Raw genomic sequence first — 26590 nt, forward strand, 5'->3', positions numbered from 1 at the left:
AAAAAAAATAAAAAAAAACACACATTTGACCCGCTATCAATTGCATATTTATTCTCAAACTGCTAGCTTTTCTTGGAAAACTAACACTAGCTTTCTTTTTTCTATTCTATGTACTTGTTTATTATAAAATAAAAACAACAAAAAAACACTAGGTTTCTTTTTTTCTATATTCTATCTACTCGTTTTCTTTAAAAAACAAAACAAAAAAAAACCTTTCTACGTGTACTGCATTAGGCTAACCAAGACTTGTAATAGCACTTGCATGTTGTAGCTCTTTTGTTGGTTTTGATTGCTTCTAATGTCCTCATTTGTAAATGGCTTTGGATAAAAGCGTCTGTTCAATTACTAAATGTAAATGTAAAATCAGGAGCTATTTGCAGGGCTAAACAAAAATACAGGTCGAATGGACTGGAGGAGTCCAACGGGGAGCCAGCAGATAAAGAGACCACAGGGAAGCCGATGGATGCGTGCAGTTGCTTTCCTTTATGATGCCAATGGTATGGACTCCTAGGGACTACTGGGTGGGGATGAGCAAGGTAGAGCCAGGAGAATGTGCGACCAAGGCAGAGTCAGGGCGGCTGGAGAACCACGCAAAAGGAGGGAGGGACAGGGTGACTCTACAGGGACGGTGAGCTTAGATGGAGCCAGGGGATCCAAGGTGGAGCTGGGGCTTGGGAAGCTTGAGCCAACAGCCTCAAGCTCTGTTGTCCATTCTGAGGAGTGTGGACAGTAGAGCCACCAGAAGGATGGAGGTGCCCAATGAGGCCACAGGACTGCAGCACCCAGGTGTAGCAACAAGCCTGGAAGTCCAAAGTGAAGCCAGAGGGACTGGAACCATGAATGTACTGAGGTGGCAACAGTGGGACAAGGGACTCCAGTGGATTCACAGAGATGACCAGCCACGGTGGAGCCGATGGACTGCATGGCTGAAGCAGAGTCTTTGGTCTCACAGGAGACCAAGGTCGATGCAGGTGAACCAAGAGCCAAATCAGAGCTGGAAGCTGGGAAACCCAAGGCTGAGCCTATGAATAAAGCAGAGCCAAGCAAGTAAGGAGCCAAGGAGCTTAACAGTAACAGTTAGGACAACAGGGCCATTAAGCCAGCTTGAACCAATGGAGGGGCGGAGTCAAAAAGCTGGGCAAAGCTGGCAGGGACAAAAGAGCTTGTATGCTCAGCAGGGCCAGCTGAGGAGGAAGGGTCAGGGAACAGATTGCAACCAGAGAGTCAGATGTGACAGAGAGGCAGATGTGGTCGGCAAAGGGAGGAGGAGTTCAAGGGTGAAGGGTGGAGACAGGGTCTGTGTCCTCCAGATCAATGGACCATTCCTCACCCTCTGGGAAGGGACCAAGCAGTGCTCCGGGAAGGACCAGAAGGCTCTGGCTCAGGGAATGGCTTTGTCTCTGGCTCAGGCCTTAAGGTACATGGTGGGCATGGGATCTCGCTCCCTTGCACGCTCAGGCTCAGGTTCCATGGAGGATTTGCATGCTGACCTGGGGAGGACTGAAGTAGACAGTTGCACATGGGAAGTGGCTGGATGGTCTCTGGCGTGTTTTTCTTTTATCTTCCCCACAAAATATCTGAACAACTCAGCCAGAGAACATAACTGACCCTTTGCAAAAGAGCTCAATTGACAGACTCTCTCTGACCAATCATAATACTGAATCCTCCATCTTGTCTGACAATCAAATCAGACAAAAGAGTAGATTAACTTTGGTGGTGTGTATGTTCATTCATGTTTATTTTGTGCTTTAAGAAAATATCGAAAAGACGATTGGTTCACATGTGCTGCTTGAACAGGCAATACAGTGACCTGTCACTACACATCAAAGAGCCAAAAAACGGTATTTATTGTTTGAATTTCTTTAAAAAATGACCAAATTGTAAAGCTGAAACCTATACTAGAAGTGACCAGTGGCCTGTAGCATGAGGCCGGTTGCAGTTTTTACCCAGGTAAGTTTGAGTTTAGTTTGATCAAACGCTGTTTTCGGGCTCAAGAAGGTGGGTTGGTTTTGAGCGTATTTCGTCACCATAGTAACTTACGCTACACAGCTATCCTGCTCTGGGGCAGGTTTTATTCTGGATTAGAGATCGCAAACCCAAACTGGACCAATCAGCTGTGAGCAAAGTGACATATATCAGATGAAAGCCACTCCCCATATCTCTCACTTCAAATTAAAGCAGTTTAGAATAGAAGAATTCCAGAGACAAAACTGACTGAATTTTAGAGACAAAATTGTCTTTTGCTGCCAATTATTTATTATACTAATATCATATGAATTATAATTATATAAAATATTTTAAAATATATTATACGAGCTGGCAATTAATATTAAATTTGCATTTAAATTAATTTAAATATATACATTGCCTATAAATAAGTTTCAATATATAAAGCTTTTAAAATGACTAAAGATTATGTATTTTCTTTTAAGCTCTTTGTGAAAGTATATCAAATTATTAAATTCGGCTTATTCTTTTGCACAGTCATATATTTTCTTTCTGCTGCCTCTTGAAGCTTTTGCTGCAGCAGAAGTGTTCATTCCTGCCTGCTAAAAGCATTTAAACTCATTTTTAATAACGACATCTCTTAATCTTGTGCAGAAAAGTGAATTGTGCCAACTCTCGCGAGAAGTGAATCCAGCTGATGCTTTGCTGACACTCTCCATGTTCCGTGTGATTGGCTGTTTGCTGAACGTGTCACACTTTCAGGTGCATGTGCTCCAGAATTTATCACAAATTCTAGTTCAAACTCTGAGTTGACAGAGAATGTTTATATCGAGCTTTGTGAGCCCGGTGAACCTCATCTAAACCAGGTCGGTTTTGTCAACTCTAAACCTACCCTAAAACTCAGAGTTTGTGAGAGACTAATCTCCCTTCGTGCTACAGGCCACTGCTCTGTCTTGTCTGTCGGCACTTTGTCAGTTTACTCTTTGCTCCGCTTTTCTTTTTTTATTACTGTGTGAGAACATGATGTGTAGTGTAAGAGCGGCATGGCTTGTTGGAGATAGCAACAGTAACTAAGGAAAAACAGTAACTTTTTCGAATGTCAGTTGACGTATTGGGCTACTGTACTGCTATCCTTTATCATTAGGAGGAAGATGTACAAATAATCATGCAGACCCTCCTGAAAACATTCTTTGAGCATGTGTCTACTCCAGAGGACTTGATGGTATCCATCATAACCTCCAGGTGGTGACCATTTTGCTAGTGGTTTTAGTAGCTTCTGAACTGCTGTTAAATCCATGTACGTTAAGTCCATCCTTCTGTAACAATTGGTTGCAGTAAGGAGAGTGGGAGCAGGATATTTTTACAGCATACACATTTATTTACAATAAATCAAAACAAACCATGTAGGAGGAATAGGCAAACACAGAATATACAGCAAACTAACACAATAATTACAGGAACAGATAATGATCAACTGAAACCGAGGGATAAATAATGGATAAATATTTTCCAGATGGTGTTTTGAAAGCCTGGACAGCAAAAAATAAAAAGAAAAAAAGAAAAAAAAAACATAAAATCGTTGTTGTTGTTTTTTACAGTTGCATCTCAGTCTGGACACTCAAATCAGATTTCAGGGCCTGAGGGCCTGAAAATGCAAACATTGAAAATGTTTCAAAGTGCAGCTTTTTAAAAAGATACCATTATCGTAGTGTAGCATAGTGTTTCTTTACAAAGTGAAATTGCCAACTACTGTCCTTGCATGTATGGAAGAAAAAAAAAAAAAGCAAATGTCTTTGAAATAAAAAAGCATGTTGAATTGCACTTACTGAAAAAATTATGCATTGCATTAACAGTGCTTGCATTTTAATGCCTTGTATTTTCTGGGCTTTCAGTTCACTTGCGAAATATTCAATCTGTTAAAAAAATATAAATTTTATTTCACTTAACAAAATTGCTTCCACAAATTTATTGGTTAAAATTCAGCAGAAAATTCAGCAATGCACATCCGAGAACTGAAGAAATAGTAGCAGAGTACAGATGCATGATCTCCATCCGATCTCCAATAAATCAAACATGAGTCACGTCATGCCGAGGTGCTCATTCCAGCTGCTGTCCCAATTAACCTGCCCACCCCAGGGGAGTGATTATTTGTTATTATTATTATGAAAGATTATTTGTTATCAACTGCAATCAGCTATATAATATCTAATGGAAATTAGAAAAATCAAATACTGAGAATTTACTTGCCAAGGTCTCTGGAAGAGGTTTGGATAAGTGATAGTTCTCAGTGGCAGTCCAGTAGCAATGACTTCATCCACTGGTTGTGCTGGTAACAATGCAGTGGGGAAAGGAGCAGGAATCCATTTCAACAGCCTTGAACATGAAGCACTGATTTCCTAGAGCAACAAAGGGTCCTAAAATGTGGAACATACAGATGTGGCCCTGGAGTAGGTGCAGAAGGTCCTTAGACTGGAACAAGCAAAAGTACCTTGAAGTGAAGGTTTGCTCGCTGGAACATAACCTTGTGGCAAATGTCTGTATGCCTCCTGCCTCTCTGGGCTAGAGACTCAGAACTTGATCAATCTGCTTTGTCTCTCTAGGATAGAGACTCAGGACATGCTGCATCTGTTGTTGTCTCGTTGGATGAAGATTCTAAACATAGAATATCTCTTTCCTCACAGGCTGGAGGCTCAGAATGTTGGTGATCTGTTAGTGTCTCACTGGACGTGCTGGAGACTCAGAACAAGTGTATCTGCTAGTGTCTCACCCTTGCAGGACCGAGACTCAGAACAAGTGTATCTGCTAGTGTCTCACCCTTGCAGGACCGAGACTCAGAACGGGTATCGGTTACAATTTCTCTGGACAAAAGACTTAGAACGGTGTATCTGTTAGTCTCTCCAACCATGCAGGCCGGATACTCAGAACAAGGAGTGTCTTTTGGAAGGGTACCTGTATCCCTTTCTGATGAGGAGGAGATTGCAATTTTGCACTTCTCCATTTCCATGCTGTGACCGGCCATTTCCATCAGAGTGGGAGGACACAGTGTGGCCCACCCTTCTTTCCTCCTGAGGAACTTATTTGCATAGCCCAAGTGTTACAAATTTTTTATCTGTTCATTATTCACTTACCAAACCACAACCAGAGGTCATAAACTGGGCCCGCCATAAACTGGGCCTTGGAATGTGCTGTCCACTACAAGGGGACATGGTAGTCAGCCATATAGACATGCTACTTCGTCAATTGGATTCCCTTGCAGAAATATGCAGAAAAACATTCTCGTCCCGAGTCAGTCTATAACATATCTGTGAGTGTGTTTCAACTCAGTGGAGATGCGAACCCGCCTCTTTTAAAGTGGCCATTTTGTCTACCCTGCGCCATTTTAGACTGGGCAGCTCTGTTCACTTGAAAAAAATTTCAGAGGCTGCTGGGACTTATGCTATCTGTTTGTGCCATCTGGGTTTACTACAGATGGCACATTATGGCTAAAATCCTGAGTCCTGTAGAGAGCATGGATTTCGGGTCGCTTTTGCATCGCAGTCACCCACAGCTGCATTAAAGCTCTGAAGCTGTGGTGCAACCTGGATGCCACGATTGCAAACTGTGGCAAAACGAGGAACAAGGAGACGAGGATGAACTCAACATAAACAGTCTTTAATCCACAACTGTTGGATTAAACAACAGGTTAACACAAGAGAGACTCACAGGAAAACAACATCGGCATTAATACTGGACGCTGGACAGTGGAAAACACAGGGTTTAAGTAACAGAAACTAAATGAGGTAATTAATCAAACACAGGTGGAACTGAATTAACTAAATCGGGACTTAACAGGAACAGGAACAAAAAAAAACAAATATGGTCATAAGGGAACACGAGGGAGAACAAAATCATAGGGAGCACAAAGACAGAAAACACTCACAGACAGTCCTAAGGCGTGACTAACTGGGGAGTTACCCTGGGTTTGGTGACATCATGTGTTGCGATTACGACAGACGCATCGACACTGGGCTGGGGAGAAGTGTGCGATGGGCATGCTGTCATAGGCCTTTGGTCAGAGCCTCAAGGTTGGAGGAAGATAAACTGCCTGTTGCTGGAAGCGGTGTCCGTAACTCTTGGATATTTGTGCTGCAGCTGGAGCAGTGCCATGTGTTGATTCCCACCAACAACATGTCTGTGGTTTCATACATAAATCACCAAGGCAGCATGTGTTCCAGCAGTCTTTACAAGCAAGCAGCGAGTCTCCAGTTATAGGCGGATCATCACTTTCTCTCCATCAGAGCAGCGCACATCCCCAATCTCTTGAACCATGGAGCGGACATGCTTTCGAGGAAAGGGATTCCTCAAGGAGAGTGGAGGCAACATCCCGAATCAGTTCAGAAGATTTGGAGTCGCTATAGGAGAGTGAAGGTGGATCTGTTCGCGACAAGCGAGAATGTGCATTGCCCACTGTTCTCGCTGTCACACTCCCCATCAGTGTTGTAATGTAACAAAATAATAATACTTCGCTACAGTACTTAAGTATTTTTTGGGAGTATCTGTACTTTACTTGAGTTTTTATATTTCAGCCAACTTTTACTTGTACTTCACTGCATTTCCTAATTAAAATGTATACTTTTACTCCGATACATTTCCCCTAAGCATAATCGTTACTTACTACCAAATAAAGTCAGAAGTCAGAAGAACACGGACTGCAAGAAAGCAGGTTTGACGAATCAGTGGTCTGGTGCTTGCAAGTTAGAGTCCTAAAAAAACACCATTGATAAAACACCTTTGTTTTTTTAAAGCTTAAATTCTTCTAGACAGGCCAACAGCAAATGTAGGCCGTTTTTATCATTGTGCTTTAAAGAAAAGTAGATCTGAGTATCATCATCATATAGATGAAAGGATACTTTATATTTGAAAATGGAAGCCAGAGGTAGCATATACAGGGTAAACAATACCCTGTATATTGTTTAGGGTCCAAGGATTGATCCCTGTGGCACTCCACAATTAAGAGGTATACTAGAGGAAGACTGATGACCAATACAAACATTAAAACTTCTTTTGGTCAGATAAGAACGGAACCACTGTAAGACTGTGCCACGCAGGCCCACAGATGTCTCCAAATGTGTCAACAGGACCTCATGATCAACCAAATCAAAAGCAGCACTCGGATCTAATAAAACTAAAGCCATGGATTTCCCAGAGTCAGTTTCTGTAAAGATATCACTTGAGACTCTTAAAAGGGCAGATTCAGTACTGTGTAAAGCTTTAACCCCAGCCATCTGCTCTGACTGAGCTAATATCAACCAACTGTCGATGTAATTCAGAATGCGGATGCCCTGGAGTCGCAACGGAGCCAAGGCAGCATCCACACACTTTGTGGAAGTGTAGGGTGAGAGTGACAGGCCGAACGGAAGAACCCGATACTGGTATGCTTCGCCCCCAAAGGAAATATCAGGAACTTCCTGTGTTGAGGAAGGATGGATACATGGAAGTATGCGTCCTTGAGATCTATCGTGACAAACCAGTCCTCGGACCTGATTTGAGACACGATCTGTTTGATAGTAAGAATCTTGAACCAAAATCTTTTGATAGCATGGTTCAGTAGACGCAGATCTATGATCAGATGCAACCCCCCATCCTTTTTCAGAATGATGAAGTAACGGCTGTAGAACTCTGATTCCCTCTCAAGAGGAGGAACACGTTCTATGGCCTCCTTCCTCAAGAGAGTTACTATTTCTTGTGCCAATACCAAAGCCTGCTCAGGGCCCACTAGTATAGGAATAACCCCTTTGAGGCGAGGTGGGCGAGAACCAAACTGAATTCTGTAACCTCTCTTTACAGTGTGCAGGACCCATTGTGAGACATTTGGCAGAAGTTTCCACGCTGTCAGAAAGTCTAGTAAGGGAACCAGTCTCTCGAGACTGGCCTCTGGTGTCACTACAGGAGCCGCTTCGGTGCCCTGAAGCAAATGACTAGCAGGGAACGACCAACCTGACTGCTCTAGTGCCCTCAAATGAGGGGACAAGATTTCCTGTGCCGTACCATCGACCGGGCGGCAGCTGGGAAATTCGCTCATCGGAGCTCACTGAGCCCTGAAGCACCGGGGTGGCAGGGGTATCAGTGATGCCACTGAGGAGGATCGGGGACTGTATGCCGAGGTGTGTACCTCTCCTCCCCAGGGTGGGCTGCCCTCAGGGTCCTGACAATGGTATTGTCAGGACTGCTTGGACGAGGTTCTCTTAGACATAATAACGGTCTGCAGATCCGTTTTCTGGTTTGAGGACCCCGACCGAGAGCGCCGCCCCACCCCCTGGTTTTTCTGCGGGGGAGTTCGGGTCGCTCTGTTTCTGGGTCTGGCCATATGAGGAGCTGGACGGCTGGGAGTGCTCCCGCTCAGCAGTCCCAAAGACTTGGGAACAGTGAGGGAGGAAGAGCTGGAATGCCGCCGCTTGCTTCTTCGCCTTCTGAAACCTCTCAACGACAGTATCGACTGCACCGCCGAAGAGGCCAGAAGGCAATAGCGGGGCATCCAGCAGGAAGAATCTGACCTTATCTTGTAATTCAGACAGATTCAACCACAGGTGCCGCTACAATGCTACCATTGAACGGCTGATGGCTCTGGTCATTTCTTTAGTGGCCCGAAGCGACAGATCTGTGGCTCGCCGTAGTTCGGTGACTACGTCAGATTCCTCTTCCTCTCTATCATCCAGGGCCCGTATTCCTAAAGATTCTAAGAATCCTTTTAGAGAGCTCCTAATTTAGCTTGAAAATTTCTAACTAAGTGTCTTAGCTTAAAAGTGATTCAGGACCAGTCTGACAGCAATTCTGAGCGAGGAAAAGACAAAAACCTTTATCTTAGTGAGGAGGCGGGGTTGACCCCGTTGCTAGCTTTGACACATTCTTTTGAAGACTGTGATTGGTTGGTTGTCAAGAAGGAAATAAAAGAGCGCTTTTAAGAGTAGGGTATATTATAAGCCTTCACTTTGAAATTACATGAGGAATTTTTCCTGTTTTATCATACTCACTCTCTCTCTCTCTTTCTCATACACACACACATACACATTATACAGGTCCTTTTCAAAAAATTAGCATATTGTGATAAAGTTCATTATTTTCTGTAATGTACTGATAAACTAATTAGACTTTCATATATTTTAGATTCATTACAACACAACTGAAGTAGTTCAAGCCTTTTATTGTTGTAATATTGATGATTTTGGCATACAGCTCATGAAAACCCAAAATTCCTATCTCAAAAAATTAGCATATCATGAAAAGGTTCTCTAAACGAGCTATTAACCTAATCATCTGAATCAACTAATTAACTCTAAACACCTGCAAAAGATTCCTGAGGCTTTTAAAAACTCCCAGCCTGGTTCATTACTCAAAACCGCAATCATGGGTAAGACTGCCGACCTGACTGCTGTCCAGAAGGCCATCATTGACACCCTCAAGCAAGAGGGTAAGACACAGAAAGAAATTTCTGAACGAATAGGCTGTTCCCAGAGTGCTGTATCAAGGCACCTCAGTGGGAAGTCTGTGGGAAGGAAAAAGTGTGGCAGAAAACGCAGCACAACGAGAAGAGGTGACCGGACCCTGAGGAAGATTGTGGAGAAGGACCGATTCCAGACCTTGGGGGACCTGCGGAAGCAGTGGACTGAGTCTGGAGTAGAAACATCCAGAGCCACCGTGTACAGGCGTGTGCAGGAAATGGGCTACAGGTGCCGCATTCCCCAGGTCAAGCCACTTTTGAACCAGAAACAGCGGCAGAAGCGCCTGACCTGGGCTACAGAGAAGCAGCACTGGACTGTTGCTCAGTGGTCCAAAGTACTTTTTTCGGATGAAAGCAAATTTTGCATGTCATTCGGAAATCAAGGTGCCAGAGTCTGGAGGAAGACTGGGGAGAGGGAAATGCCAAAATGCCTGAAGTCCAGTGTCAAGTACCCACAGTCAGTGATGCTGGTGTTGGTCCACTGTGTTTTATCAAGGGCAGGGTCAATGCAGCTAGCTATCAGGAGATTTTGGAGCACTTCATGCTTCCATCTGCTGAAAAGCTTTATGGAGATGAAGATTTAATTTTTCAGCACGACCTGGCACCTGCTCACAGTGCCAAAACCACTGGTAAATGGTTTACTGACCATGGTATTACCAGTGGTTAATAAACCAGTATTACTGTGCTCAATTGGCCTGCCAACTCTCCTGACCTGACCCCCATAGAGAATCTGTGGGATATTGTGAAGAGAAAGTTGAGCGACGCAAGACCCAACACTCTGGATGAGCTTAAGGCCGCTATCGAAGCATCCTGGGCCTCCATAACACCTCAGCAGTGCCACAGGCTGATTGCCTCCATGCCACGCCGCATTGAAGCAGTCATTTCTGCAAAAGGATTCCCGACCAAGTATTGAGTGCATAACTGAACATAATTATTTGAAGGTTGACTTTTTTTTTGTATTAAAAACACTTTTCTTTTATTGGTCGGATGAAATATGCTAATTTTTTGAGATAGGAATTTTGGGTTTTCATGAGCTGTATGCCAAAATCATCAATATTAAAACAATAAAAGGCTTGAACTACTTCAGTTGTGTTGTAATGAATCTAAAATATATGAAAGTCTAATTAGTTTATCAGTACATTACATTACGTTTATAAGTTTATCAGTACATTACAGAAAATAATGAACTTTATCACAATATGCTAATTTTTTGAGAAGGACCTGTATATATAAAAAAAAAAAAATTATGATAAAGCAAAAAATGATAAATTCTGTGAAAAAAATCAGTCAGGACTTGATTTACAGCTAGTTTACAGAAAATGTTGAGGACAAAGAACAAACTCTATAGAAAATATAGCTGCAAGCAGCAATTGCGGGGCCAAGCACTCCAGCGGCAAAATGAGCAGCTAAGCATAGCATGGAGCATCAGACCAAATGCAACCAGTACTAAAAGCAATTTTAGGTTGATTTAAATTGAAATGGCTGAAAAATCATAAATACAACCTCTAGTAATATGATTAAATGGCTGGTCACTTTTGACCAACAGGTGGCGCTGCAATCAAATAATTTTGGTGTGTTCAAAGTTTGTTGTCATTATGCCGAAGCTTTGCAGAGATATAGCCTCAGAGCACCATGCCTAAAATTTGTAGCAGCGCTGTACGAAAATGGTTTTGTCTATCAACACGAAATCCATAACTTGTTGTCAGCACAGTCTGAAGATGATCTGTTTCGACTTTGGTGAAAATCGGACCAACGTTTGAGGAGGAGTTTGAAAAAGTATGTTTTCAACATAAATCTTAATGGCAGACAGGAACTTCGGCTTACTATGGCATAATTGGTATGTATGTTGTCAGCATAACTCAAGGAATATTTTGAGACTAGTTTCATTAGAATATGTTAAATCAATCAAATGTTATTAGCATTTTTGGAAATTTCATTATTAATGGTTAATGATCGGTTTACTACTCTTGACCAATAGGTGGCGCTGTTACCAAAATGATGTGGCCTGGTCAGTGTGAGGTGACAATAGCACAAACAAAGTTTGGTGTAAATATGTCTAGGAGGAGTTCAAAAAAGTATGTTTTCAACATGAATCAAATTGCCGGACAGGAAGTTCAGCCAATTATGGCATAATTGCTATCTGCAATCGGCTATAGTTTTGTGGTTTTTGGCCAAAACATTCAGGATTTATAAGCAAAAATAGCCATTTTTCATAACTCCTGACCACTAAGTGGCACAGCACCGAAACACTGCAGGTAGCCTCTGGTCATGCTTATTATAAAACACACAATGTTTGGTCTCAATACACCAAACCATTGCGGAGATATAGACACAGACCAATTTTTGGGTGCCAATTTTGGTGAAAATCAGACAAACCGTCTGGGACTAAGTAGTTTTTATGAACAATTAAAAATGCCAAAAAAAACTAAACCTTACGATTTTTACATTTTGGACTTCATTCGACTTGGCATGAGCCAAGGATTCAGTCGAAAAAAATATTTTTTCTTCTGTGGATTACGGTTCAAAAGTTATTAGCATAAACATGAGTGAAACTTTGGACAAGTGGTGGCGCTAGAATATTTGAGTTAGAGACTTCAAATTTGCTATGGTTGATGTTGAAACTGTCCTCTATCAGTATGCCAAATTGTACAACTTTCCCACAAGCGGTTCTATGGGCTGCAATAGACTTCCAGAGCGGAAGAAGAAGAATGATAAGAAATCTAACACATACAATAGGTGCCATAGCACCTTTGGTGCTTGGCCCCTAAATATGTTCTAAATCCTACTCCTCTCACCTATGGTGTTTATACATTTTACAGAAATAAATATAATCATTCTATTAGATTCATCATGACATTTTATTGGAAAAGTTGTATAGATATGGTTTTCATGATTTTACATATAAATGGTTGAAGCATTATATTTTTAATAGAAGACAGTTTGTTTGTTTTAAGGGTTGCTATTCTAGCAAAGCAAGTCTACTCTGTGGGGTTCCTCAGGGGGTCCATACTTGGACCATTGCTATTTCTTATTTATACAAAATGTTTCAAATATTCTTACTCCAGTAATGTTTGATGACGACACAACCTTAGTCCTTTCTCACCCAAATTTAAATTCATTGATTAAGAATGCAAATTATGGTCTAATTGCTTATGCTAATTGGATTAATTTAAACAAATTATCTTTAAATAAAAAAATAAATAAATTAAGTTTTATTATTAAGAAATTACACCTTAAAGATTTATCAAAAATTACTATTGAGTCTATCGAGGTGCCTCAAGTGTCAACTTTTTGTTTTTGTTGATGAGACTTTGAGTTGGAGGGAACAAGCTGACTATGTGAGCAGAAAATACATAAATCTACTGGTACAATAAGGAGGGTTAGCATCTTATTACTAAAGAATGTCTTCTTATGCTTTACTATAAACGCATATACTACACTTGCTTCTTTATTTCATAAACTTCAGGTTCTTACTATTTATGATATTAATATTTTTCATATATGTGTTTTCACATATAAGATATTCAAGTGAGGGTAACATTTCAGAGCAATTTAGAATGCATTTTAAAGTAAATTCACAGGTTCATTGTTATTTAGATCGTCAATTTTCAAGTTTTCAAGTTCTCACTTGTATAGGGCAATACTTGATAAGATTTAGGGGTATTAAATTATGGAATGTTTTTAAGGAACAAAAAAATTTTCCTCTTTAATATGTTATAAAAGATGATGAATGGTGTTCAATATTTCTTAGATATTAAACTACTGTAACATCTTGACTATGTAATAAATGAAGCTTTAGAGCTCTAACTCAGCACTTTGTTTACAGCTTGCACAAGGAGTGGATCTGGGGGTGGCCATTAACTGAAGTGCGCAGCCACCCCAACCTCCCACTTGAAACAGTCCCCGCCTCCAGGGAACAGAGGATTTTAACAGGGGGGAATGGAATGTGATTTTACACTCTGGACTGGTTACGGGGTCCCTATCTGGCCACCCCTATGAAAATATCCTGGCTACGCCCCTGATTTGCACAATATACATATGGGCCTACATGTCACTAGGGGCACAATATATCTTTCCAAGACAATAATAGTTTAGGCTGCCTCATAAGATTGCCAGCAACAGTAAATGTTTCCTTTAATTTGTTGTAGAAAGCCCCTCATTGGCAAGTGGAAGACTGCAACAACACTATAGCCTGAAAATAAGCACTAGACAGCTAACAACTTTTAGTTTAAGTTAATAAGTTTTCAGCTTCATAATTTGTTTGCATAACTATGATTTCCAGTTAGATATCCAAAATCGTTCACATCTGTCCCATCTGTGACAACTAAGCAGAGGTGGAAAGAGTACGAAAATGTTCTACTCAAGTAAAAGTACCATTACATTAATGAAATATTACTTAAGTACAAGTAAAAGTACCAGTCTAAAAATCTACTCAAATAAAAGTAAAAAGTAGCTCATTTAAAATTTACTCAGAGTAAAAATAAAATTTTAGCAGTGAGAGGGAGACAGAAATGGGATAGGCCAAAGATGTCAAACTCAGTTCCTTGAGGGCCACAGCCCTGCACAGTTTAGATATAACCCTAATTAAACACATCTGATCCATCTAATCTAATCATTTAGACTTATTTGAAAACTACATGGTATGTGTGTTGGAGCAGGGTTGGAGCTAAATTCTGCAGGGCTGCGGCCCTCCAGGAGCTGAGTTTGACACCCCTGGGATAGGCCTATAAATCTCAAAGTTGTTTTTAATTAAAGGAATCAGTTATTTAGAATAAGACATTTGGGCTGTTACCAGGCAAATTAAATCAGTATCAACAAAATTCATCTTTGCAATGCAGAGGAAACACATTTGAAGTGACATTTAGATGTATTTACACACTGTTTAATGCAGGCCATGAATGCATTTAACGTGCAGTGACAAATGCAGAAATAATGTTTTGATATACAAGACATAAAATGTTGAATACTCATTTGAAATTATAAAAAAATAAAATAAAATCACAAGATACTTTAAATGTGAAATTAAAACTGCCAGTGTCAGCAAGTCACTGTTAATAAGTGAGTCATTGCGATTGAACCGAATCATTTAAACGATTGATTCACTCAGGAACAAAACTATGTGCTATGGTGGCTGTTTGGAATTATTTTTGTTGTCGAAAAAGAACAAAAACAATAAAAAGCAATATGGTGTCTAAAGTCTCTTAATTAACTTGTTTATTGAACCATTGTGAAAAAAGGACTTTACATGTAATCATGCTGATTTTTGGAGAATAAACGGCACTCTTCATGTGATAATGATTAATTTAATGATACATTTTCTGCCCTTATATCTTCAATTTTGTGATCATTCTAAATGCATTTTAACAGGCTGAATCACACAGTGAAAGAACGCACTCTAGATGTTTTGTTTGGTTTTTGACAAAATATTGATAATGTAAAATCGCACATCGGTTAAACAAGAATTACGATATTATCGCAGACTATATATATCGCACACCCTACACCACTGTCTTTTTGGCTAATTTGCGCATAACCTTTTGCTAAACCGACAAAGCTTCATTTTAACCATCACTAATGCAACTACGCAAGTATCTACAGTACTTTACCTCTACATGCTTGCGAAGGGTTGATGTCGGGATTTTATAAGATGCTAGTTTGGTCTCCCTAGGCAAACACATAATGCCTGTCTTGTCGGTCTGCATCTTTCTTGTGATTTAAGTCCCAGTTTGTTCTCCTGCCCATTATTGCAGTAGTTTCCGGGGAGCAATATTTTTTTTTTGTTATTTTATTCAGTAATTAATGTGTTTTAAAATGTAGCGAAGTACACCGCTTTAAACAAAATATACTAAGTAAAAGTACAATTAGATTAAAAACATTATTTTAAAAAAGTAGAAGTACACAAAAAAAGCTACGCAATAACAGTAACGCGAGTAAATGTAATTTGTTACTTTCCACCTCTGCACCTAAAACCCTAATAAATGCTGATTCACTTAAATGTTTTTTTGTTTTTGTTTTTTAATCAGAAATTAAAGATTACATCAAATTCACATTTGAAAATCTGAAAAGTTTTTTAGGGCAGAAGCTGAAAATTTTATTTGAAGACAATTTGTTTGAGCATGTGGGTTAAACTTAAACAGACATGTGCTTACCTGGCACATGAACTTCACAGGATCTGCAGCCTGCTGAAGGAAGTGGGCAATATCTTCCATGATGGTGTAGTATTGTAAGCAGGCATTGCCTTTCACAAGGCCATTACTGTAAAGTGTTACAATCACATGTCCAGCAGTAAAATCTGCAAACACAGAATATATTGCCACCAAATAATAAAGGTGCGTTCATGCCATGTTGTAATAACCGTAATTACTAGATACCAACTTGTAAAAAGTGTTCACATCCTCATAGAACTCGTAATTACAAATTACAAGAGTTTTCTGAGAGCTACGGCTTGTACCACGAAAAATGGCGGCGCTTTCAAAGAAAGGTATTACTGCTCTAAAAAGGGGAAAATAGATACATATGGGTAGTTGACAAATAAAAATCGGACTGTGTCCTATGGTGTGAAATAGCAAAAATGTAGAAAAAAAAAAACTTAACATACAAATAACATGAGAAAACATGTATTTTCATTCTTAGAGTTGCAAATGGCACGTGAGAGGTTTATCTTCAATGTTAGAGGTTTTTTTTTTTTTACATTTTTCCGTCACACCATAGGACACATTGATACGTCAACTACATATATAGATGCAATAATGTACTATATTATAAAAATTAAGTAATTACATATTATGTAAGTGTTCATACTGTTATTATTTTTGTTGTTGTTTGTTTAGTTTTTTGTTTGTTTGTTTGTTTTGGTGTTGTTGTTTGTTGTGAAGTGACATACTGCCAAGTATGGTGACCCATACTCGGAATTCGTGCTCTGCATTTAACCCATCCAACGTGCACACACACAGCAGTGAACACACACACACCATGAACACACACCCGGAGTAGTGGGCAGCCATTTATGCTGCGGCACCCAGGGAGCAGTTGGGTGTTCAGTGCCTTGCTCAAGGGCACCTCAGTCGTGGTATTGAGAGTGGAGAGAGCGCTGGACATTCACTCCCCCCACCTACAATCCCTGTCGGCCCTAGACTCGAACCCGCAACCTTTGGATTACGAGTCCGACTCTCTAACCATTATTAATGAACAACTTCCCCCCGTTGTTCATTAATAATAACAAACAAACAAACCTGACACGGTTTCTGTGTTCTGCAATATTTAGCAGTAGCATACAAATGTAATGTTATGTGTTTTAGAGCTGCCAGTAACATTTTTATGCTGTCACGGATTCATTTTGTTGACTGTCGCTATAGAAACGGACAATCCCAAGTCTGAGGACCAGTACTGAGTCGGAATTACGGTAATTACTACATGGCGTGAACACAGCATAATTTTATGAATAATATGTCAATTTCTTAAAGGAATGTAGTTCTCCAGAACATGGAACAAAAAATATTGAAAAATATATTGTTTTTTCTTTACAATGCAATTACAAAGAACAGCCTTAAGGTTTGAGTCAGCATTAATCAAGTTTTTTTTTTTTTTTTTTAGGGTGAGAAAATAATGACAGATCATTTTCGTGGCATGTGTTCCTTTAACATGCAACCATAACATTTTCTACACCCTTCAAGTTTTAAAATTTAAGCATCTACAGTATGTAGACCATCTTTACCAGGTGCAGTCACTTTCAGTGTGCTCTCATTCCAATTTACAGGCTTCACTCTCACTCGCTGCTTACTCCCACTGAACTCCACCTCTGCATCTTTGCTGGCCATGGCCTCCTGCAGAAGAATGAAGATCTCCATTGGATTCTGTGAAGACACACAGCATGGCAGTATTTAGTCTAACCTATACACCGTGAAGAGCTCTAGCTCAGTTAGATGGCAGTGTTAAGCATTTGCTAACATAGAGTGCTCTTTCAATTCAGGCCCAGCTTCGTGAACCTTATCTAAAGCCTCGTTCAGACTGTCAGCCCAAATCTGATTTTTGTGTAAATCCAATTGAAATCCGATCATATTTAGATAGTCTGAATGGCAACAAACTACATGAAATCTGATTTGGGCAAATCCGTTTCGAGCTACATTCGTATTTGGTTTGGAATCTTATTCAAATCACATTTCTTGAAATCCATTTCAGTCTGACCGGTCAGATCGGATTTAGCCTAGCTTTTTCACATTTTCACGCCACGTAAAACGTTAAAACGTCAGACATTTTTGTAGAAAGCATAATGAAAGTCTTTGCAGAAACAAGCTTGTGTTGTTGCGAACTGTAAGTTAAGCGGGAAAAGACAACATACTGCTAGTATATGCACCTCTTTGAGTTTTAGATGGCAGCACAGAAAAAAAGGTGCACATGCCAGCTTCCTGCGTTTCTGCCACTGCCTCATAAAGCGAAATCCATAATAATAATCAAGCGCAACGGCAACATGTTGTCATGTCGTAAGACAACATCTGTATTGCAAACTGTATTGCTGTTACTTTTGTTTTTAGCATTGGCATAACAACGCAACAGCAGTACCATAGAAACCAATGCACATTCTGTAGAAATGAAAGAGCGCTATGGACACACAAATCGTATATGAACAGTTGCGATACGCTGTGTGGACAGTAAGTTATTCGAATCAGATTCCATCCGGATATACACAAAATCGGATTTGGGCTGACCATCTGAATGAGGCTTATGGTACATAAAAATGTCATATATACCTTTCTGCTGATGCCATTTTATTGTGGTTGCCTGCTAAATGCTTAAAGGGATAGTTCACCCCAAAATTTAAATTTTACCATTATTTACTCACCCTTATTACAAACCTATGACTATCATTCACCTTTGAAACACAAATGGAGATATTCAAGGGCGTAGAATTACGGTGTGTTTCCACTACAGCATCAAATCTGCACTCAGTGCCGCTGGCAATTCTACAATGCCACTGCTTTGGGCCGTGTCAAATTTAGTGGATATGCCAGGGATTTGTCCCTACCAAGTGTGGTGTAGGGACCAGTCCTCAAAAGTGAAGCCATTGTGTTTCGACCCCCCCCCCCCCGGTATAGGTCATAAATCCCGCCCTCTAATGGGATGTGAGACAAACTAAATAATTAAATTTTACTTCAAATATTTTGTTTTCAAAAATGTTTTTTGTCATTTGATCTAGATTTTATCACGCTGATGTGATGCTATGAAAACGGGAGTGTGACATCATGATTGACAGCTGCGATCTGACAGCTTCTGAGGTGCCAACGGACTTTTTCAGGATCTTCAGGAAGACACTGGAGTTGTATTTACCCTATTTTAACACAAGCCACTTTTACGGCAATCAGCAGACAAAAATGGGAGTATTCAGGCTAATTAAAAGGGGTCAGGGGCATGTGTTTGTGATCAACTCTGCGGGAGTGTGGGCGGGACGCGGCTCCACTTCGCTCACTACTGCATAGACTGGGGTCCCAAGTTTGCTACTGCGCAGACTCTGTTTCCAAATCAGCGCAATATGGCCACGTCCTATTGGGACAATGGTGGCTTCACTTCTCTTCAATGGAAGTGAGTGAAGGTGCGTCGTCCATCTTTCTTTACAGTCTATGGTCCCTACCACTATCATTGATATTAGTCACCTAAGAAGTTCAAGTAAATATGTTTGAAACCGCAAGCTTTCAAGGCGCACATTTAATACATGATGGGCGGAGTAAGAACCTGTCGCACACCGGAGGAGAAGCTGCCTCGCGTCTACAGCTCACACTTATTGCACCCAGTTCAAGACAGCAGTCCAAAACAGTTCATAGAAAATTTCACTTCAGTTTGAATTAGTTTGAAGTACAGTGTAAAAAAACAGAGCAAACGGAAAGAGAAAGTGAAAGAGAAAACTTTGTGAGTGGCACTCTGTGGTGCAGCAGGATTTGGAACAGCGTCCAAAGTCCCAGCGATTGCAGATAGTCTTTAAATGTAACAGTGTTTTTAAAATGAATGTACAAAGCAAACTGTTAGTTGAAATATTCTCAAAAAAAAAAAAAACTGAAATAAGAGCTTGCAGTTTATCTGTCAATCAGATATGCATGAACGTTGTGTTTTTTACTATAGCAACAGTAGAGTTTTCTTTTCAGAATCATACTGGATTCAGTTCAGGTGACACGAGATTAAGACACCCAGCATTCTGATGCTGCTGTAATGTTGTTGTTCACAAAATCAAAAGAGTGTAATTATTGTCTGTTAAACGTACTAAAAAAATGTCCCCACCAATGTCAAAAGCAAACCTGGAAGATTCCTGTTCCTTGAAAATCATTTCCACCCAAACTTTCAAGCTTCGAAAGGTTTATAAAGAAACTAATTAAAAAGTAAACCATATAAATTCAGCGCTTTTATCATTTTGTATGATTTAATTTAGGTTGTTTACACAAAAGTTTAGAGTATGTGATGACAATTTTAATTTTTGGGTGAACTATCCCTTTAAGTAACAGAAAAAAAAAAATATTTTATACAGACTTGGCACATTATAAAAAAGACACTTGTGTGTGTCTCACCTCACATGGTACACGGCTGGGTAGAACCAGTAAAGACTGATTTGCAACAAGAGCACCACTAGACAGTTTCTTCTGTATTTTCAGCTCCTGGACTGATATTCCATCCACTGCTGCTGCTTGTCCACCTGGAGAAACACACTGTATTAGTGAACTACTGCTCATAAGCTGTAAGGAATTGTAGATGCTCACACAGATAGGCCTGATATATCTGGCCTGATAGACATTTAGTGTGACAGGTTATGAAATTAATTTCTGTTCATCTGAACATACTTGATTACTAAAGCTGTGTTGTGACTGGCTTGCCAAAGGGCACTATTAAAGTGCCTCTATTATGGATTTGTGAAAATTAGCATTCATGCAGTGTGTAACAGCTCTAAGTGAATGAAAACATCCTGCAAAGCTTTAAATCTGAAAGTGCACCATCAAGTCATAGCTCATTTAAAAATACAGATTGTGTCAAAGCACTTAACAGTATCAAATTGGAGGATAGAGTGTCAGTAATGTATAAAAATAAGATTAAACATTCAATTTTCAGTTAAGGCATTTCATTATTGAATTCAGAGATGTCATTGTCTAGCTCAGTTTAGTTTAAATAGAACCTGCAAAATCAAATTGACGATAATCACTAGAAATTAAGTGTCCCCAACTGAGCAAGAAGAGGCTTGCACCGTGTATAAAGTTATTGTCTCTCAAAAGAAAGAGTTGAATCTGAATCATTTAAACGAGTCGTTTTTAAAACAAATCCCAAGCAGTTTTATGTTGACCTTAACATGAAACATTAGCATATTGCCAGAGGTGGGTAGTAACGAGTTAACGTTACATTTACTTCGTTACATTTACTTGAGTACATTTTTTGGGTAACTAATACTTTTAGAGTAGCTATATTTTAAAATGGGTACTTTAACTCTTACTCAAGTATATGTTTTAGAGAAAAAACGGTACTTTTACTTCGTTACTTTGGGCGACTCTCCTCTCGTTACTGTATCTTAATGCAATACAAGTAAAAAAGTTTATTCCAAACGCGCCGTCTACTTTTCTCTGGGCAATGAACGATGGCCATTCGCGAATGATTCATTCTTTTGAGTCGATTCTGTTTAAAGGCTTTATCAAACCAGTTGGCAAACCAGTGAATCGGTTCGCGAATCAGTTTGAATGATTCGTTCAGGTCCCTGCCGCACGCGCTGAGTCTCTGAAGCGGTTCTCACTCAGATAACAAAGAGTTTAAGAACATCAAGAGCGCTGAAGACGTGGCTTTGGATCTACAGTCAGTTGAAAGCAAATCTGCAAAGGCTTGTTTGCTAGAGCTATATGAAGATCTTTTATTAGATGAACACCGCGTGTGCTGTCTACTGTTCCACAGGTATAGGCCACGATACCACTATGACATTACCAGCTTGTTGTACATGTACCTTACATTAAATACAATGTATAATTTATACATTAAATAAGCTGTCACAGAGTATGAAATGAACACCCGCGGAACCCGCGTTAGCTCTGCGCAGCGGCACGCGGCCTGTTCTAGACACAATTAATATTCATATTTATACAATATTTACGCTTGCAAAAATATAGGCTACATTTGTTTACATTTTGCAGAACAGAAGATCCGTCAATGTGCATTTGTTTCGTTATGTTCAGAGCAGTCATGTGAGGTGTTTTCAGAGGTTTCAGTGTCAGAGGTTATAGGATAATACCAGAGGTGGGTAGTAACGAGTTAAATTTACTTCGTTACATTTACTTGAGTAAATTTTTTGGGTAACTAATACTTTTAGAGTATATTTAAAAATGGGTACTTTTACTCTTACTCAAGTACATTTTTAGTGAAAAAAACGGTACTTTTACTTAGTTACTGTGGGCAACGCTCCTCTCGTTACTTTATCTTATTGCAATACGTAATAATAAAGTTAAAAATGCTTCAGTTTATTCCAAACGCGCCGTCTACTTTTCTCTGGGCAATGAACGATGCCCATTCGCGAATGATTCATTCTTTTGAGTCAATTCTGTTCGAAGGCTCGAACAAACCTGTTCGCAAACCAGTGAATCGGTTCGTGAATCAGTTTGAATGATTCGTTAAGTGTCGTCTGAAGCGGTTCTCTCTCAGATAACAGAAAGTTTAAGAACATCGAGAGCGATGAAGACGTGGCTTTGGATCTACAGTCAGGTGAAAGCAAATCTGAAAAGGCTATGGTTTGCTAGCTATGAAGATGAACAGTGCTGTCAGTTCCACAGGTATAGATTCGATTGCACTGACTACACGATACCACTATGAAATTACCAGTTAGTTATAAATGTACCTTATACATTAAATACAATCCAGAATTTATTCATTAAATAAGCTGTCACAGAGTATGAAATTAACACCCGCCAAACCCCGTGTTAGTTCCAGGAGGAATGCCTTTGCTTAGACACAATTAATATTGATATTTTCACAGTATTTACGCTTGCAGAAATAAAGGCCACATTTGTTTACATTTTGCAGAACAGACGGAAGAAGATCCATCATATGCATTTATTTAGTTATGTTCAGATGTTCTGTAGCGTTCTTGTGAGGAGATTTCTCTCTTCTCCGTGTCAGAGGTTATATACATATATAAATAATACATAATGAATAATTAATTAATAACAATTAATATACTTTAAAATATAATTTAATTCAGTGATGCAAATCTGAATCTTTATCAGCTGGTACTCCAGTTTTCAGAGTCATATGATCCTTCAGCAATCATTCTAATATATTGATTTATTATCAGTGTTGTTGAAAAAAACAGCATATGCTAGTTAGGTAAATTTTGAAGCTGGGATGCTGGTTTATGCTGGTCATGTGCTGGTCTTAAGTTGGTCAGACCATTAAACCAGCTCAAACCAGCATCCCATGCTTCAAAACATACCTATACCTGTTACGGATGCTGTGCGGAACAAGGAGCGCACGACGAGAATAGACAATAACACTTTCTTTTAATCAAGAATCCAGGAGCAGAATACATTCAAGGGAGTGCACACACATCAATAATAGAGACAATAACCGACGGTGAGACTAACAAAGACAGGAACTTATAAAGGGGCAGATAATTGGGAAGGACAGGTGTACACAATGACTAATTAAACTGAACTAGGACACAGGGGAAAACAGAAAACCCGACATGGAACAGTCACAAAAAACCCAACATGTAACATATCGCCCCCTCCCGGCAAGGCGTGGCCTCACGCCGTAACGTAACAACTGAGGAGGGCGGGTGGGGGATCTGGAGGAGGGTGTGGAACCGGAGGGTGGCAGGGAATAAACATAAGAGAGTCCAAACAATAAGTCCATGGGGGAGTGGAGGGTGGGAGGAGCCAAGGGGGAGCCAGGAACAGGAGGAGCCAGATGACGACCCAGGCCACAGTCCAGATGGTGGCCCACGGGGGAGCCGACGGAGGGAGGAGCCATGGTGGAGGAGGGACCGCCGACTCCATGGGGCCGACCAACGGCGGCGGAGCAGGTGGTGGTGGAGCCCGAGGTGGAGACAGAGAGCCGAAGAGCCAGGGTGACGCCGAAGATCCGGAGGTCCAAGGCGGAGCAGATGTCTTCGGCGACCTCGGCGCAGGCGGAGATCCGGATGGCCGCGGCGGAGCCGGAGCGACAGAGGACATAGGTGGAGCAGGAGGGAAGGAGGAGCCCAACGGAGCCGGAGGGACGAAGGGACGGGGCGCAGCCCAAGGAGAGTAGTCCTGAGGTGCAGGTAGGGGGACGACTGACCAATGCGGAGCCGGAAGGACGAGGGAGCCCGGTGGAGCTGGTGGGTAGACGGGATCCGGTGGAGCCGAGGGAGCTTGAAGGCATGGTGGAGCCGCAGGGTCGCCGGACTGAGGCGGAGTCTGGGTCTCGGAGGCTGAGGGCGGAGACGAGGGATCCTCCAGACTCAACGCCAACAGAGCTGGAGGTCGGCAGACCCGCGGCGAACCCACGCCACAGATGGTGAGCTGAGGGTGAGCAGAGGGGCTGACGAACTCAGGCGATGAGGGTGTTGGAGTAGGGACCAGGTCAATGAGAGGCGGTGGGAGAGGGAGGTTGGGTGGGATAACTTCCCAGAAATCTAACATAGGAGCTGGCTTAAGGATGATTGTGTCAGTGTGAAAGTCAATGAGGTTACCCAGGTCCAGTTCATGCTCACCCTCAGCGGTGGCGCCGTGGGCGGGGCGCTCCATAGCCCCCGCGATCTCCACAACTTTCTCCACCGTCGGATGCACTGCCGGCTCTCGCACCTGGTCAGACGTTTGGGGCTCGGGCTCCGGGACGATCGGCAGCTCTGTCGCTCCTGATGGCGATGGCTCAACGACCGCGGCAGGCTCTGGCTCTCCGTCTGCGGTGGGCTCGGGCAGCTCCGCGCTGCGGGGTGGTAGTGGACTGGGCGCTGGGTCCCGAGTGGGGCTGGTGTCATTCTCTGCGAGGTCCACGGTGAGATGCGATTTGCAAGACACCAGCACCCACTCGATAAAGGCGGCGAGGCTCTCTCGAGGACCGTCCCCGGACAACTGCCTACGTGTGGTGATATTAAGTCCAGCCTTGTAGAAGGTGCAGAGGCAGTAGTCCGGGAAGTGTGTCTTGTTGGCCAGACACAAAAAATCCTCGGTGTGGTCCTCGAGAGAGCGATCCCCCTGTTCCAACAGGAGGACGAGGACACCGGGATCCATAATAAAAAATAAAAAACTTGGCAAAAACCGGGAAAATAAAACGGGGGAAAAACGCCGCAAACTTGCTGTTTTGGTCGGTTATTATGTTACGGATGCTGTGCGGAACAAGGAGCGCACGACGAGAATAGACAATAACACTTTCTTTTAATCAAGAATCCAGGAGCAGAATACATTCAAGGGAGTGCACACACATCAATAATAGAGACAATAACCGACGGTGAGACTAACAAAGACAGGAACTTATAAAGGGGCAGATAATTGGGAAGGACAGGTGTACACAATGACTAATTAAACTGAACTAGGACACAGGGGAAAACAGAAAACCCGACATGGAACAGTCACAAAAAACCCAACATGTAACAATACCAGCATATGCTGTTTTTTTCAACAGGGATTTGCAGTTTTTTTTGGAACGTGACATTTTGTTAAGGATTTGTTTTTATGAATAGAAGGTTAAAAGAACAGCATTGATAATAAATCAACATATTGGAATAATTTCTGAAGGATTATGTGACACTGAAGACTGGCGTAAAGGCTAATAAAAATTAAGATTTGCATCACTGAAATAAACTACATAAAAAAATATATATTTTGAACGGCAGTGTGTATGTATATATATATATATATGTATATGTGTGTGTGTGTGTGTGTGTGTGTGTGTGTGAATTGTATCTAAATATCTATATATCTAAATAAAAATAGACTATATTCAGTATATGATCCGAAGTAACTAGTAACTAACTACATGATTAGTTTTTTTATCAGATACTTTTTTACTCTTACTCAAGTAACTATTCAGACTATTACTTTTACTTGAGTAAATATTTCTACAAGTACTTTTACTTTTACTTGAGTACAGTTTTTGGCTACTCTACCCACCTCTGGATAATACATAATTAATTTACTTTAAAATATAATTTAATTCAGTGATGCAAATCAGAATTTTCATCAGCTGTTACCCCAGTTTTCGGAGTCATATGATCCTTCAGAAATCATTATAATATAACGATTTATTACCAGTGTTGGAAACAGTTTTGCTGCTTAATATTTTTTGGAACCTGTGACATTTTGTTCAGTATTCTTTGATGAAAAGAAAGCTAAAAAAGAGCAGCACTGATAATAAATCAACATGATATCTGAAGGATTATGTGACTCTGAAGACTGGGGTAAAGGCTGATGAAAATTCTGATTTGCATCACTGAAATAAATTACATTAATATATATACACACAGTGTGTGTGCCTGTGTGTATGTGTGTGTGTATACACATACACTTTACATAAATGTAATCTATATATCTAAATAAAAATAGACTATATTAAGTACCTATATGATCCAAAGTAACTAGTAACTAACTACTAACTACTTAGTAGTTTTTTTATCCGATACTTTTTTACTCTTACTCAAGTAACTATTCAGACTATTACTTTTACTTTTACTTGAGTAAATATTTCTAGAAGTACTTTTACTTTTACTTGAGTACAGTTTTTGGGTACTCTACCCACCTCTGCATATTGCCCACCCACTTGTTGCACACGCAGACCTGGGAAAACTTGAACCCCCCTCCCTCAAACACCGTAGCGGATTCCTGTGGATAGCGTCATGTCGAGGAGACGCTGTGCTCTGCACTGTGAGGGTAAATCCTTTTTTTTTTTTACTGCCAAAGGACAAGGCTGTGAAGAATCAATGGTTGAAGTTCATTTTGCAGCAATACCACAGCAGTATAGCCCCAACCTTGTGTTGTATCCCTGTCATTTTACTGAAGACTGCTACAGCAACAGTATTTCCCACAGACTTACACTCTATGTGTGGCAGACTTCCCCTGTGGGATATATATACCAGTTCACATTTACAGCTCTGCATGTTTGCTGCTTAAAACTATCAGTCGATTTTCGCGTTGGTCTGAATGAAAATGCAAATTCATTCTTTGCCACTAGGTGTCGCTT

General features: G+C 40.8%; 1 protein-coding gene across 1 annotated transcript in view; it reads right to left on the reverse strand.

Moving 5' to 3' along the window:
- Window positions 1-26590, reverse strand: part of LOC306881489 (B-cell scaffold protein with ankyrin repeats-like) — a gene marked incomplete at both ends in the record, with an annotated part of 111428 nt that overhangs the window by 62965 nt on the left and 21873 nt on the right. The window contains 3 exons of the mRNA XM_079435628.1: window positions 15574-15716; window positions 17139-17277; window positions 19975-20099. Of these exons, the coding sequence (XP_079291754.1) occupies window positions 15574-15716; window positions 17139-17277; window positions 19975-20099 (407 nt within the window). The remainder of the gene's footprint in view (window positions 1-15573; window positions 15717-17138; window positions 17278-19974; window positions 20100-26590) is intronic.

Source organism: Barbus barbus, assembly GCF_936440315.1.
Source record: "Barbus barbus genome assembly, chromosome: 2".
Taxonomy (NCBI): Eukaryota; Metazoa; Chordata; class Actinopteri; order Cypriniformes; family Cyprinidae; genus Barbus; species Barbus barbus.